This window comes from Eubalaena glacialis, chromosome 2 (genome assembly GCF_028564815.1).
Source record: "Eubalaena glacialis isolate mEubGla1 chromosome 2, mEubGla1.1.hap2.+ XY, whole genome shotgun sequence".
Classification (NCBI taxonomy): domain Eukaryota; kingdom Metazoa; phylum Chordata; class Mammalia; order Artiodactyla; family Balaenidae; genus Eubalaena; species Eubalaena glacialis.
The window spans coordinates 34,797,247-34,813,568 of NC_083717.1; the positions used below are offsets into that span (position 1 = coordinate 34,797,247).

General features: G+C 40.3%; 1 protein-coding gene across 2 annotated transcripts in view; it reads left to right on the forward strand.

Moving 5' to 3' along the window:
* The window catches only part of IL16 (interleukin 16), a 71,670-nt gene that overhangs the window by 12,893 nt on the left and 42,455 nt on the right, over nucleotides 1–16,322 (forward strand). For both annotated transcript variants that reach the window (XM_061179811.1, XM_061179814.1), the window contains exon 2: nucleotides 11,134–11,242. In XM_061179811.1, coding sequence (XP_061035794.1) covers nucleotides 11,134–11,242 — 109 coding nt within the window. The remainder of the gene's footprint in view (nucleotides 1–11,133; nucleotides 11,243–16,322) is intronic.

Below are 16,322 nucleotides of genomic sequence, written 5' to 3' on the forward strand. Positions count from 1 at the left end.
ATGGGCAGAAGCTTCTGGCCCTGGGTCTCCTTTGCCACTAGCTGGAGGGCAGGAATACTGATCCTGCCCACACAGGTGGATCGACCTCCTGCTTGTGCCCCAGTTATAGACTGGGGGCTGAGTCAGCCTGGGGCTTTGCTGCTGCCACTGCTGCAGGTAGATTGGACCACCTGCCGGTGCTCTAGTTGTGGAACAGGGGCTGGGACACCTGCCAGGGTTTGCTGCCGCCAAGACAGACATGTCACACCTCCTGTTGGTACCCTGGTTGTGGGGCAGGGGCTGGGGATCCCACTAGGTCTTTGCTGGTGTTCCCGTTTCCTGGTCTTTTGGCCAGACCAGAGAGAGCATTGTTGTTTGTTTGCTTGTTTCTTGTCATTGCCTATTGGCAGTTCTGGGTTGCAGGCCTTTCTAGTGCTTGATTTGGGTGTATAGTGCTTTATAAGAAAACACAAAGAATTCACCAGGCTGTCATTCATCAAGTTCTGTGGTCACTCGCCAGTTAGCCTTCTCCTTGCTGGCATTCAGAACATTTTATTGTTATCTGTTGAATAATTTCCAGGGTATTTAGTTGTATTTAGCAGAGAGGAGGAAAGTGAGTCGACACCGTCTTGTCCTAGAACCGGAAGTCTCAGTTCTACTTATTTTTGAAGATGATATGATCACAATTGCATAGACCTACTTCTGTTACTCCGTGTTATGTTCCAGAAATTTATTCATGTTATTCCATTTTGCTGTGGTTCATTGATGTTCACTGCTTCATGGTATTCTATTTTGTGAACACACAATTGATTTATCCATCCTACTATGGACGGGCTTTGGGGATATTTCCCTTTACTCCTCTTCAGAGACTGTACTGCAACGGTCACTCTTGTACATTTCTCCATGTGCATGTCTGCAAGTTTCACTAGGCCATAAAAATAGATGAGGAATCAGTGAGTCTTAGGGTTTGAATATCTTCATTTGTACCAGATACGCCAAATTATTTTCTAAAGTGATTGTGGCATCTACCCTTCCATCAACAGGTGTAAGTTTCTTGATTTCTCTGCACCTTCATCAGTTTTCTTTTTAAAGATTTTTTTTGATGTGGACCATTTTTTAAAATCTTTATTGAATTTGTTTCAATATTGCTTCTGTTTTATGTTTTGGTTTTTTGGCCGTGAGTCTTGTGGGATCTTAGCTCCCTGACCAGGGATCAAACCCACACTCCCTGCATTGGGAGGTGCAATCTTAACCACTGGACCACCAGGGAAGTCCCCATCAATTCTTGATATCATCAGGCTTTTAAACTTCCCAGTCTGGGACCTATTAAATTGTCTTTCATATTGACTGTAATTTGCATTTCCCTAATTACTAGAAAGGTTGCACATACTTCCACGTGTTTATGGAACTTTTGAATTTCCTCTTATGTGATAGGTCCTTCCAAGCTTTTTCTGTTTTTCTTTTGAGTTGTTGGTCTTTTTCTTTTCCTAATTTTTAGCGGTCCTTTTACCCCTTTAGGTGATGAGCAGAAGTTCTTCATTTTAATGTGGGAGTTGTCAATCATGTCCTTTGTTCTTTGTGCTTTTTGTATCTTATTGGAAAATTTCATCCTTTTCTAAAGTAAACACATTCTCTTATAATGTCTATTCTCTTCTACTGTCTTCTGAGCATCTTATAATTTTGTCTTTTGTCGTTATGTTTTTAATCCACCTGGAATTGATATTTGTGAAGTGTAGGGGTACATTATCATTTTTTCCACATGGTTAATCTGTTTTCCCAGCAGGCCTATTGAAGTGACCCTCCTTCCCCACAGATATAAGTATAGTATTAGTTCTCTCACAGATCAAGTTTCCTCATATGAACATGAAGCTGTTGCTAGGCTCTCTGTCCTGTTCTACTGGTCAGTTTGCTACTGTTATACCAAAACTCTACTGTCGTGATCATTATGTTTTTAAAATAAGTATTGTTCTCTTGTATTGAAATTTCTCTCTCTTCGTGCTTATTAAGGTCTGTGTCTTTCTTTGAGGCCCTTGGCTTCTTGATAAAAATTTAAGGATCAGTTTGTGATGTTCTAAAAAACACTTGAAATTTTGGTTAGTACTGCATTAAATCTGTAAATGAATTTGGGGGAGAACTTACATTTATAGAATAGTAAGCCTCCCATTTTCATGAACATAATGTACCTCTCCGTTATTCAGGCCTTAGTTAATGATTTTCAGTAAGTTTTGTAATTTTTTTCAGAAAAGGCTTACATATCTTTCATTGGATAAGTTCCTAGGCATTCTTTATTTTCTGGTGCAATTGTAAATGTCATCTTTTTAATAATCCTATTTTCTAACTGCTATTTCCTGGAATATAGAAATACATCTTAAAATAGTTTTTGAAATTAAATTGTTTCCAGATTATTGTAGATTCATATGAAGATACGAGAAAATAATACAAAGAGATCCATATATCTTAGTTTCCCCCAATGGTAACATCTTGTAAAATTATAGTATACTGTCACAGATTATTGGTATTGAAGTAGTCAGTATACAGAACAATTTCTGTTACTACAAGGATTCCTTATGTTGCTTTCTTATAGCCACACTCAGTTATCTCCCACCTATACCTCTGCCTTCACCTATGACAGCCATTTCTATACTTTTGTCATTTCAAGAGCTTTGTGTAAATGGTACCACACAGTATGTAACCTTTGGGGACTGGCTTTTTTTCACTGGGCATAATTCTCTGGAGGTTCATCCAGGTTTTTGCATGCATCAGTAGTTAGTTCCTTTTTACTGCTGAGTAGTAAGCATTGCATGGCAGGGGTGTGCAGTCATCCCTCGGTATCTGCAGGTTCTGCCTCCACGATCCCCAGCTGGTTGCACCAGCGAATACGGAACCCACAGATGGGGAGGGCAGACTGGACATAAGGGACTTGAGCATCTGCAGATTTGGTATCCTCGGGAATCCTTGAACCAATCCTTCCCTAGAACAAATGTAACACAGTTTGTTTAACCATTCACCATCGAAGGACATCTTTGGTGTTTTCACTTTTGGGCAATTATGAATAGCGATGATGTTAACATTCTTGTATAGGTTTGGTGTGAACATAAATTTTCTGTTCGCTGGGATAAATGCCCAGGAGTGCAATTTTTGGGTTGTGCCATAGTTTTGTGTTTTCGTTTTAAAGAAACTGCTGAACAGTTTTCCAGAGTGGCTGTACCATTCTACATTCATGTAAACAAAGTATAAGTGATCCAGTTTCTCTGTATCCTCCTTAGTATTTGATGTCACTATTTTAAATTTTAGCCATTCTGAGAGGTGTGTAGTGATATCTCATTGTGGTTTTAATTTGTGTTTCACTAATGGCTGATAATGTTAAATGCATTTTCATGTGCTTATTTACCATCTGTATATCCTCTTCAGTGAAATGCCTGCTCCTATCTTTTCCTCATTTTCATTTTTTGAATTTTATTTTATTTTTTTTATACAGCAGGTTCTCATTAGTTATCTATTTTACACATATTAGTGTATATATGTCAATCCCAATCTCCCAATTCATCCTACCACCACCACCCCCGCCCCCCGCTTTCCCCCCTTGGTGTCCATACTTTTGTTCTCTACATCTGTCTCTATTCCTGCCTTGCAAACCGGTTCATCTGTACCATTTTTCTAGATTCCACATATATGCGTTAATATACGATATTTGTTTTTCTCTTTCCGACTTAACTTCACTCTGTGTGACAGTCTCTAGGTCTATCCACGTCTCCACAAATGACCCAGTTTCATTCCTTTTTATGGTTGAGTAATATTCCATTGTATATATGTACCACATCTTCTTTATCCATTCATCTGTCAATGAGCATTTAGGTTGCTTCCATGACCTGGCTATTGTAAATAGTGCTGCAATGAACATTGGGGTGCATGTGTCTTTTTGAATTATGGTTTTCTCTGGGTATGCCCAGTAGTGGGATTTCTGGGTCATATGGTAATTCTATTTTTAGTTTTTTAAGGAAACTCCATACTGTTCTCCATAGTGACTGTATCAATTTACATTCCCACCAGCAGTGGAGGAGTGTTCCCTTTTCTCCACACTCTCTCCAGCATTTGTTGTTTGTAGATTTTCTGATGATGCCCCTTCTGACAGGTGTGAGGTGATGCCTCATTGTAGTTTTGATTTGCATTTCTCTAATAATTAGTGATGCTGAGCAGCTTTTCATGTGCCTCTTGGCCATCTGTATGTCCTCGTTGAGAGAAATGTCTATTTAGATCTTCCACCCATTTTTTGATTGGGTTATTTTGTTTATTTTTTTTTTTTTTTGGTAGTGTTAGAGAAGGAAAGACCTTCAGTGACATGCCAGGGAGTTTGGATTTGATCTTGAATACATCATAGATTTAATTAGGAAGTCTCATGCATACCATCTGCATTTTTGTAAAATCATGCTGTCAGCAGAGTGTAGAGGGATTGAAGTGAGAAAAGACTGGGGGCAGGGAAACTGAATCAATGAATGAATGGATGAATATTCCATTTTAAGTGGCTTTATTAAGATATAACTCACACACCATACAATTCACTAATTTAAAGTATACTATTGAGTGATTTTTAGTGTATTTACAGAGTGGTGCAACCTTCACCACTATCTGATTTTAGAACGTTTTCATTACCCACAAAAGCAATCTAATACCCATTAGCAGTCATTCCTCATTACCCCCTCCCCACCACACTATTGCTCCATCCTTAATCATCTACTAATCTACTTTCTGTCTCTGTAGGTTTGCCTATTCTGGACATTTACTATAAATGGAATCATACAGTATATGGTCTTTTGTCACTGGCTTTTTTCACTTGAGTAATGTTTTCAGGGGTCATTATGTTATAGCATATATTAGTACTTCATTCCTTTTTATTGCCAAATCATATTCCATTGTCTAGATATACCATATTTTATTCACCTGTCCATCAGCAGATGGACACTTGGGTTGTTTCTGCTTTGGGGCTATAATGTATAATGCTGCTTTGAACATTTGTGCACAAGTTTTTGTGTGGATGTATATTTTCATTTCTCTTGAGTATATACCTAAGAAAGGGATTGCTGGATCATCTGGTAACTGTATATTTAACTTTTAGAAGAACTGCCAAGCTGTTTCCAAAGCATCTGCATCATTTTTTATTTCTACCAGCAATGTATGAGGGTTCTATTTTTTCCAAATCCTCCATATATTAGTGGATGTTAAGTGGGTGTGATGATAGCCATCCTAGTTGGTGTAAAGTGGTATCTCATTGTGGTTTTGATTTGCATGTCCTTGATGGCTAATGATGTTGAATCTGTTTTCATGTGCCTCTTGGCTTCTTGTATATCTTCTTTGGGAAGATATCTAATCAGATCCTTTGTCCATTTTAAAAATTGGATTATTTGTCTTTCTATAATTGAATTGTAAAAGTTCTTTATATATTCTTTTTAAAAAAATATTTTATTTATTTATTTATTTGGTTACATTTTATTTATTTATTTGGTTGTGCCGGCTCCTTAGTTGTGGCATGCGAACTCTTAGTTGCGGCATGCATGTGGGATCTAGTTCCCTGGCCAGGGATCGAACCCGTGTCCCCTGAATTGGGAGCATGGAGTCTTAACCACTGAGCCACCAGGGAAGTCCCGCTTTATGTATTCTTGATACAAGTCCCTTATCAGATATATGAGTTGCAAATACTTTCTTCAATTCTGTGGGTTGTCTTTTCACTCTCTTGATGGTGTCCTTTAGAACACAAAAGGTTTTAATTTTGAAGAAGTCCATTTATCTGTATTTTCTTTTGTCACTTGTGCTTTTGATGTCCTATCTACCAAGCCTTTCTCTAACCCAAGGTCATGAATATTTAGTCCTATATTTTTTTTTTCTAAGAGTTTTATAGTTGTAGCTCTTACTTGTAGGTCTATGATTTATTTTGAATTAATTTTTGTGTATGGTGTGAGGAAGGGGTCCAACTTCATTCTTTTACATGTGGATATCCAGTTGTCCCAGATCATTTGTTAAAAATATTCTTAAAAATACTTTTCTTAGATCCCATAAGCCATTGTAATAGCCTAATCTAAAAGGTATACTATGAACTAGAACATAGCCAGCAAGAATGGATGTGTTGGGGAATTTTGAGAAGGTAGAATTACAAGGACTTTGTGGCTGTGGTCATGTAGGGACTATGGGAGGAGAAGCAGGACTTTTGGAGGACTCCTAGGTTTCTGGTTTCCACCCTTCCTCTCCATATCAGGAGGTATGTGGCCTCAGCATCCCACATGACCATGTGACCATCCCAGAACCAATATGCTGGGGCCAGTTATTTATCCTTATGACTTAAAGATCAAGTCTGCTGCTGCATGATCAGCCCAACCACAGGAAAGAAGCCTTGATCAGGAGGGCAGTTGGATTCCATTTTGTGGCTCCCTTAGACTGGAGCAACTATAGCATCTCAGTTCAAAGAGAAAATGGAAAGGCTTGTATGTAAGAGGAATGCAGTCACCAAGCTCCAGAAGCATCAAGCTGTGTCAGCAATGTTAAGGGTCTGTATACAAAATGAACCGTTCTAACAGAGTAATAGAGCCTTGTAACCTTTGGGGAACAGTTTAGACTCCAGAATAATGTTGCTTGTAGAAAAAAATGCCCCAGAATTCTGCATCTTCATTCCAGGTTTATTCCTTGGTTACATGCGGATCATGGGTTTTTTCCATTTCTTGGGGTTGGCTGTTAAGTCCTAGCAGTTACGTGACTGGTTCTTACTTTGGGAGGGCTCTCTGGACAGTCTACCTCATTCCCCACTCAGGCACCAGTGGGACTGATACATGTAGAGACTGCCACCCAGGTAATGATGGGGCACACCACCCACAGAACTGCTGCTCTGGGTTGCAGTCTCTGAGGAGAACAAGGGGAAATGTGTCTGGAAATGACTTTGCCAGCCTCTGACCTCAGTGACAAATCCTTGGCCTCAAGAGCAGCCCCACCTTGGGAGCAAGAATAGAAGAGTTCTGTTCTGTGGGCTGGTGGCGGAGCTGTTCTGTGCAAATGTTCGTAGGGGCTCCTACAGAGACTCCTTTGATGAGAAACCACTCCACCCAGGACATCCTTGCCAGACGGAGAGGGGCCAGGGAACCAAGGGAGGATGCTTTGTCCTTGTGAATGATCTTCTGACATGTGATCATTTCAGAGAGGACAGTAACCCTTTTGCTCTTTAAACATAATCATCAGTTACATTCACAAGTATAGAGCCGAAAGTGGTTATAGAAGTTGTTTAGTCCAACCCTTCACCTTACAAAAGAGGATACCAAGACCAGACAATCAACTGACCAGTCCAGGGTCATAAGAGGCTTAATGCTGCTGGCCTCATGACCCTTTATCTGCTCTATCCCACTGTGCATATCTCGTGGAGAAACATTATGCTCAGAGTTTTATGATTAAAAAGAATGAATAATACCTTGAGATGATCTCAGAGTCTGGATGAGCACTGGATCCCTGTTGATGTCCAGGAAATAGAAGGTCCATAGAACTTGTGCATTGCCTCTATTTTTGGAGCTTTTAGGGGCCATATAGTTTTTTACATATATGTCTGATAGAAAATTGCTACTTAGATCTCATCTTCTGTTTATGGTAGTACATTTCCGTTCTTCCCTGTAGTAGCTATCCAGTGAGCAGATTCATACCACAGCTGCGTCAAAGTGAAGCACCTCCATTTTTCACATCTATCCAAGAGCTTGACAGTAGCTTGGTTAGATGCAACTCATTGAAACCTTCAGCTAGTTCAGAGACTGGCTACATGGCAGAGGTTACGTGTCTCATGTCTGAGACAGCTTTGGCTGGAGGACATAGGGTTGTGAAGTAGAAGGACTCGTCCATAAACTTTGCTCAGGCAGCAGAGGACCTATGGTCGGCATGTCCATAGTGAGATTACTGTTCCTGGAGCCATGGCCAGAAAAGGCTGAGCCGCTGAAATGTAGAGAACAGGGTGGCCGAGTGGTTGATCCGGCTGGCTCAACTTCTTTTGGATAAGGTCTAAAGTCTTTTAAGATTCCCTGTTCTGAATGTGGCGTTAACCATTTCCAGGTAATCTGGACCAAAAAAAAAAAAAAGACTCCACTTCTATGATTCTTCTGCCATCAATTGGCTTTATATGTCAAGCAATTTCTAAATCATGTTTTGGACAGGGAGCTTTATAAAGAGGATTAAAAGAAAGAAATTTAACAATAAATATACTTTAAGTCTTCTAATGTGACAATTGAAATAAATGTAAAATTAATCACTTGTTTCTGGTCTGAAGTAATACATGCTCATTATAGAATATATGAAAAATACAGAAAGTTGTAAAAGAGAAAATAAGTGGCTATAATCCCATCACCCAAACACAATCCTGTCAATTCATGAGAGCAAGACCTTGTCTTTCTCGAGTACTGCCATATCCTCATCCTTGGAATAGTGCCTCGTACGTAGTAAATGCTTAGTAAAATATGGTGAATGAAAGAGTGTTACTATTTTGGTGTATTTATTTACAGTCCTTTTTCTAGGCCTATTTTACATGATTGTAGTCAGACTCTATTCAGATCATAATATCTTTTTTTTCTAACTTACCATGATAATACAAGTATATCTATATCCCAAAAGCTCTTTATAAACATTATTTTAAAAGATACTTAGTATTCTATGTTTTGTGTTTACCTCATTTACTTATTTATCTTCATCTTACTAGATATTTGGGGGGAAATACACTTCAATTGTACTTTGCAAATAAGGCTTCACTTCAAACAAGTAGACATACTGGCTGTTTTATCAGTGAATCCAAAAGAGTTACTGAAATAACATGTTATTATTTACTTTCATAGTCTCACTGGAGAACATGAAGAGGTGGGAATAATGCCAGAGGGCAGTCTTGATATTAGAATTAGGACATGACCTCGAGAAACTATTGGAGCTAAGAAATATCTTTTGACTACCATATCGTATGAAACAGCTAATTCAAAGAACCAGTCATTTTGCTAAGTCCTAGAAATATGGAGTCTCAAGAATTCAACTGAACTAAACCACCTTCCATATAATCCCTGTTCTCTCCTTTAAAACATTTCCTGGGCTACCCTGGTTAGAAAAGATAGTTTTGTTCAGGTTAATATAGCGCCATCTGCTGGTGAAAAGGAAAATGAATGTCTAGGAAGATGAGTTCTCTGATTTTAACATTGATGTGTACAAGAAATAAAAGGGAATTGATATGTGGTTTCTTGCAGGATCCCCTTGTGTCAGAACTGGATACAGTTTTAAAAAGAAAAAAAGGCTGTGAGTGGACTTCTGGCTCCAGATGGTTACAGAGTACACTTTATTAACTCCCCCACCTCTTAGAAATTTCTATCAAAAAAAAAAAAAAAAAACTACCAATAGGGAGAAAAGCATGTCAGAACAGGAAGCCACGGAAAGGGGCCAACCACAATCTGGAACCCATGAGAACTTTCTGCATGACATAGTGCAGGTGAGACTGGATTGAGGGAAGGGCTTGTTAGCCTGCCGTTGACCACATGGGAGGGAAAGGCCTGGGGAATGAGTGGGACAGGGGCCAGCAGACCCCTCATCCCCAATACCGCCCAGCTCACAATGCCGGGGGCTGGAGGGGAGGATGGGTTACTTGGTGCATAGTGAGAGGCAGCGGTAGATCCTCCCTCCTTCCACTCTGGGAAATGTACCAGGTGCTGGAAGTCAGCAGGCACTTGGCACACGAAATTAACCGGCACTGCCAAACCTGGCTTTGAACAAGACAGATCTGTCAGAAAAGGGTGGCAGGTACCCCTAGCAAACCTCTATGCTAAAACACTAAATCCCAGGTAGCATTTGAGCCAACTAGAGTTTCTAGATAGGATAACCAATACCCCTAAATTCTATACTCAGCAAATCATTCAAGTGTGGTGACCACAGGAAGACATTCTCAGACATGCAAATATTCAGAGAGCTTTCCATCTGCACAGCTTTCCTGAGAACACACACACACATACCCACACTCTCTCTTTCTCTCCTAAGGATTATGGTCGTGAGGGATAAAACCAACATAACTCAAGAATTAAGTCAAGATCATTGTGGCTAATAAAGTTATGCAATAAAAAAAGATACAAAAAGTAGTTCTGGGAAGAGAAGTAAAATAATTAATACCATTATCCTCATTGTTAACCTCTAGCCTTCTGTCCATCTGTCCTCTGTTTCTAAAATACCAGGGTGAGGAGAGGGAAGTGCGTGAAAGTTGTTTCAGATTCTCATCTTACCTGAGGAAGGGTCATATGTTTTCTATTTCATCACTGACCCTGATAGAGAGATGAGTTCAAGTATGTGGTTTAATACATACTGCTTATAGACTCAGTACAATGAGTTCCCAAATTATTAGTATAAAAAAGAAGCAGGGAAAATTGGATCAATATGGCAAGGTAGAAAAAGAATAACAGAATGATAACCAAATTTAACTTAAGAATATTGATTTTTCAAGTCCTAAATGAAATCTTTACAGAGAGAAATCAGCAGTATAAGAAAACTGTAATACACTCAAGAATGCATGGATGGTTAAATATTAAGAAATCTCTTTATATAATATTCTTTCAGTGACTGTTTCTAAGTGCCTATTATGTGCCAGAATGATGGAACTTACTTGATCATCTTCTCTAACACATTCCTCCCAGCCTCCCATTCACGTCAGTCTCTAGTTCTTTTCTTGGTAGCACTTATTATTCTCTGTCATTATCTTTCACCTTTATCTGTTTGCTTGTTTGCCGTCGGTCTTCCGTCATGAAAATGCCTTTTCCCAGTGCCCTTCTCTGTCTTGTTCACAGCTAAATCCCTAATGCCTAACAAAGAACCTGACATGTAATAGCTGACATAATCATTCAACATTTATTGCATTAGTTCAACATTTATGCAATCTCTATTCATTCTTTATTATAATTTGTATTCTTTGTCACATAAAGATATTTTATTTTCATATTCTTTATTAACTGAATTAATATATCTATGAGTTAATGGATGACAGTAATTCTAAATCCCTGCCCTCATAGAGCCTGTAATTTAGTGGAGGAGACAGACAATCTGACAAGTACTTTCATGGTCAGTGTCGAAAGCTCAGTTTTTCTGTTCTAAGTTGCTGAATAAAAGATGGAAATTGTTTTGCAGGAAGCTTCTACACCTTCCTCTCGAGAAAAGTCCGGAAAACTGGATGCACAAAGTAGTAACTTCCTGTTTCCCAAAGCCTGTCACCAAAGGACACGCAGCAACTCAACCAGTAAGTGTGTCATTGAACCATCTTCAGGAGCAGGGCTTAGATGTTGCTGAATATCGAGAATATCAGTGATGTGGGAGATTTGGGAGAGGGTGGGTCTCTGCTTGTCCAGCGGGACTAGCCCAAGATGGTGGTCTGCTTGCCCCTCTGAGAGCACCCTTCATTGCATGTGCATGTCCTGGCCAGCTAGAGCACCTCTGCCCTTGCTGATAGAGCTCTCTGTGGTTTAGTCAACGTCTCTTCTAGATGGACTTCAAGTGCCAAGTTGGGAAGACCTGACATAGAAGATAAAAGACGAGGGCTTTACACCTGCTCTGTCATCTAAGATGCTCCTTGGTCTTAGGAAGGCCACTGTCTCTCTCAGGGCCTCTGTCACCTCATCTGGTATAGGATGGGAGCTGGGGCTGGAAGATGTCGTGATTCTTGTTTGTTGCAAAGAGAGCGGTGCTAATGCAAAGTCAGGAAAATGTGAAGAATGCAGAAAAGCATGAAGAAATTAAAACAATGCCAAATCCTAATTAGAGACAATCTATGTTAACGTTCTCAATTATTTCCCTCCTATGCCTATATATGCCTATAGAAAACACACACACACACACACACACACATACACACACACCCTTGACCTCATGTCATTGGGAATTTTTCTGTAAACACTATTTTTAGTGGATATATAGTGTTTCATTATGTACATAATCTAGTTAGCCTGCTCCCTATTATTAGTTAGTTAAGTTATTCTCAGCTTTTTGCTAACATAATCAACATTGCTGAGGTTGTCCATGAAATTTTGTTCGAGTTTACGGTGATTTTCTTAGGTGAAATATCCAAGGCAGTGGACTGATGTGTGGTTAGGAGCTCACATTTGGGAGCCAAGGCACACGGGTTTAGATCCTGCTTCCAGAAATAATTATCTCTGTGACCTTGGGCACATCCCTTAAACTCTCTAAGCCCCGTGTTATTCTGTTGTAGGATGGACCATCATTATATTAATCATTTCCTATTTTTGGACTGCTAGTTGCCCTTTTTCATCACTTTTTTTCCTTTAGCATAATATCCTAGAAATGGAGTTTCAAAAGGTAAATATACCTTAGATTTTTATCTGTGCTTCCAAATTTCCAGAGCTAATACTCTAATAATGTATACAAATACCAATTTCTTCAATCATAGCCCACACTGGATGATAATTTAAAAAATATTTGCCATGCAGGTTTTTCTCTATTTCCCTCTTCCCCTTCCCCATTGTCCGCTTTTTTGGTGGGGTGTGGGGGGGGGGCTTGTTTTGCACCCAGCAGCAGCTTCACAATTTGTGGGGATCATTGTAAGATGAAAATGTGGGACTCCTGTTCAAATATTATGAAGAATTTCAAAATGGCGACAGCAGAGCATTAAACCAAGCTGAATACCTTCTAAGTGTGGGGCTCTGTGTGAATTCACAGGTCGCATGGCCGTGAAGCAGCCCTGCTTGCATCCCAGGCACTGACTCTTTCAGATGGCGTCATCCAGGCGCCCTGGCCCTCTGGTTTCTAGTTGAGTTCAGTCAATGAGAGGATCAACGGGAGACTGGAGGGTGGAAGAGAGAACCAATGGGGTGTTTCTCCCCCTGTTCCCTCTGCCTTGGTGGCTCTGGCGGTGCCCTGGTCCCAGCACTCCCTGGCCTGGTGATGCTGTCTCCTCTCTGTGCCCCTTCAGGTCTGGGATGGTAAAAGCTTCCAGCTCTTGGCAATTCCTAGGTACCTCAATAGGCCTTGTTATTTTCTTAAGCCCCATCTACTCTTTGTAAATGGCCCCTATATTCACTTTCTCAAAGTCCTACCTGAGTGTGACTTTTGCTTCTGTCAAACCCTGACTGGTTCATGTGCCTATGAAATCAGTGGAAAGAACACCTCTCTACACAGGTGCAGTTCAACATTCCTTCATTTGTTTATTTCCCTTCTTTTGAGTGTGCCTATTTTTCTATTGGGATGATCATTATTTTATCACTAATCTATGAAAAGTCTCCTGGTAAAATTAATATTGGGCTGCTGTATTTGCTGAACATACTTTCCTCAGTTGGTTATTTTTCTTTTAACTTAATTTTTTAGCATGAAGATGCTCTCATCTTTATCTAATCAAATTCATCAGATTTTTCCTGTCTAATGTTAAAAGTTTCTTTCACATCCAGAGAACTATTAAATATTTGGCTGTGTTTTCTTCTAGTTTTTTCTCATGTATACTTATTTAATTATTACACTATGACACCTTTAAGTTGCTTCCAGTTTATCAACATTTACAAAATAATTATAGATACATGCTTGTACACATTTCTTTTATATTTGGTTACATATTTAGGAGAGAATCATTGAGGTTATGTAATATGAAGATTATTAAGTATACAACCACATCGATTAAATTATTTCTACATAGTGTTGTTTTTTCTAGTTTTTTAAATGATTTGCCTTTTTTTTCAAACTTACTCTATCTGTAATTTATTTTTGGTGTTTGCTATGAAGCAAGAATCTAGATAGATTTTTTTTCTAAGTGGCTGATTCCAGCATTACTCATTGGTAGTTTCTGCCCATCCTTTTATTTTACACTTTTTGTTTATTTTGTTTATCTCTTGCAAATGATATGCACTTAGATCTCGAAAGCAAATCTGGCAATCTTTTTAAAGAGAGAAGCTTAAGCCATTGACATTAGTATTATAATTAATATTTGCTTTTATTCATGTTCTTTTTATACTTTCTGTTTTTATGGTTACTTGTCATTTGTTTTCTGCCTCTTGCTCTGTGTGTGTGTGTTTAGTTTTTGCAGTGATTTGGAAGGTTTATTAAATTTTTATCACCACTTGCAGTTTCCTTTAAGTTTAATCAATTAGGTTTAATTAATTAATAATACTTGAGACTATATTTTCCAAATTGTCCCCCTAATGGAAGATGGTGATATTTACCTCTAGTCCCATTCCCATTTATTTTTCCATTTCATAATTCAATGTAAACTTAAATTAGAAACTCACGTTATTATATAATCTTCAAAATATATAGTTTCCCTGTCAAAAATTATTTTGGTTTTTGCATTGGATTTTATAACCACATTTTCAGTGAACTCACTCAGTGCTACATGTTAACTGATTTCAACTTCCCCCACTCAAGGTGATAATTTTGATGTATTTCTTTGCTGTTGGAGCACATCCAGTAATTTTCTGAAAGAGTAGGAGAGGGCTCAGACCAGTTAGTGCTTTCGAGAGACTGCTCGTCCCGACTCTGGGCCTGTGTCCTTGCTGATTGGAACTCATAGTGGGAGCAGGAACCACAGAAAGCCCGAGTTTTTTTTTTTGTCTGGATCAGTGAGGGTAGAAGCGGAGTTAGCCTGGCCTGTTCCCCCTGTGCTTGCCCGTGGCTCTAGGTGCTTCTGTCCTGTGGACCGATCCAAGTTGGCCACGTGTTTGCTTGTCCTTATTCCCTCTGAACCCAAACCGTACACCACTGCCCTTCTTCACATGGCAGTCACCTTGCACTGCTGTGGGCAGAGAGAATGGGAGACTCGTTTCGGTTTCCTCACGATGAAGTAAGGAGATGAACTCCCTCAAGTTTCCTCAAAAGCTGGACGCATCTCCTGGGGAGCCTGATAAACACACAGACCCCCCCCCCGCCCCCAGACCCCATCCATGCAGACATGGATTCAATAGGTCTGGGTGGGGCACTGAAATTTGCCCCACTTATGATACACACCCAGATAAACATGATGCACAGACAGATTTAGGACCATCTGTAGCCCCTCCTCCCACTCCTGCTCCAGGATTCTTCATCCCCTCTTTCTGGGGTGTGGTTTTCTGAACCTCCTGGCTTCCTCTCTCTCCTGGCCCGTCTGGGGTCAGAAGGTCTCTGTGAGTCAGGGAGAACCACCTCCTTGTATGGAGACGGCTGCTGGGAGCAGCTGTCCTGGCAGGGAAACATTGCCCCAGCCACTTGGAGTGCCAATGGACCGGGACATCTCCTTTCTCCCCCAGGCCTTTGTCCCTTCCTCCTCTTCCCTTAGGGATCTCACATCTCCAGGAATGCCCATTCTGTCCCATATTCTCAGCCCACCCTGGGCAGTGGCTTCCTTTCTTCAGCCTAAGTCTTTCCCATCCTAAGAATGAAAGCAAACCAAAAGCTCTGCTCCGACCTCCCTTCTCCCCTCTGAACCACCACCCATCTCGTGTCTTTCTCTTGGGGAATTTCCCACCAAAGCCTTGTCCACTCACTTGAGTGGAGGGACACTAGGAAAATCCGGCCCCTCTCTGGCTGCTTGCTGCCCAGTACCGTGGCCACTGTTCACATCGCGAGCACTTGGAGTGTGGCTCGTCCAAATGCTCACCGTGTAAAAGATGCGCCCAACTCAAAGACTAAGCACAAAACCAAAAAAAAGGATGCAAAATACCTCATTAATAACTTTATGTATTATATGTTAAAATGACAGGGTTTAGGTATATTGGACTAAATACAATACATTATTAATATTAACATCACTTTTTCTTTTGACTTTTTTTTAATGTGGCTACTAGAAAATTTCAAATTACATATGTGACTTGTATTATATTTCAATTGAGAAGCACTGATCTAGACAATGAGGGGCCATAGCAGAGAATCTCTGCGGATTTTTCCAGCTGGAAGAGGTAGAGTTCCCGGTTGGGTGAAAGGAAGTCTGGGGTTCCCCCAAAAGAAAAAGAAGATGATGGCTTTGCATTTTCTTAGATCCCCAAAGAATCAAGAGTTGACTCTGCCTGCCTGTGTTAGGGGTGTGTATGTGCCTGTGTGTGAATGTACGTGTGCGTGTGCGTGTGTGTAAGAAGCAGTCAGGTGCTGTCGGGAGGTTGGATGTTGCCATGGCAGATCCCCCAGGCTCCTGCCCGGTCTCTCCTCTGGCTCTACCTGTCTGGGGGCATTCCTCCTCTCCCTCCTCTCCCTCCTCTCCCTCCTGGGTCGACATTGAAAACCCCCTGGCAGCAGGGACTGGAGTTGACAGAGCATTGTGGTTTCCTGAGAGCCCAGCATCCTGCTTGACATGTAGGAGATGCCTTGCCAACGGTCTCGAGTTGAGCTGAGGCGAAATGGAATGACAGTCC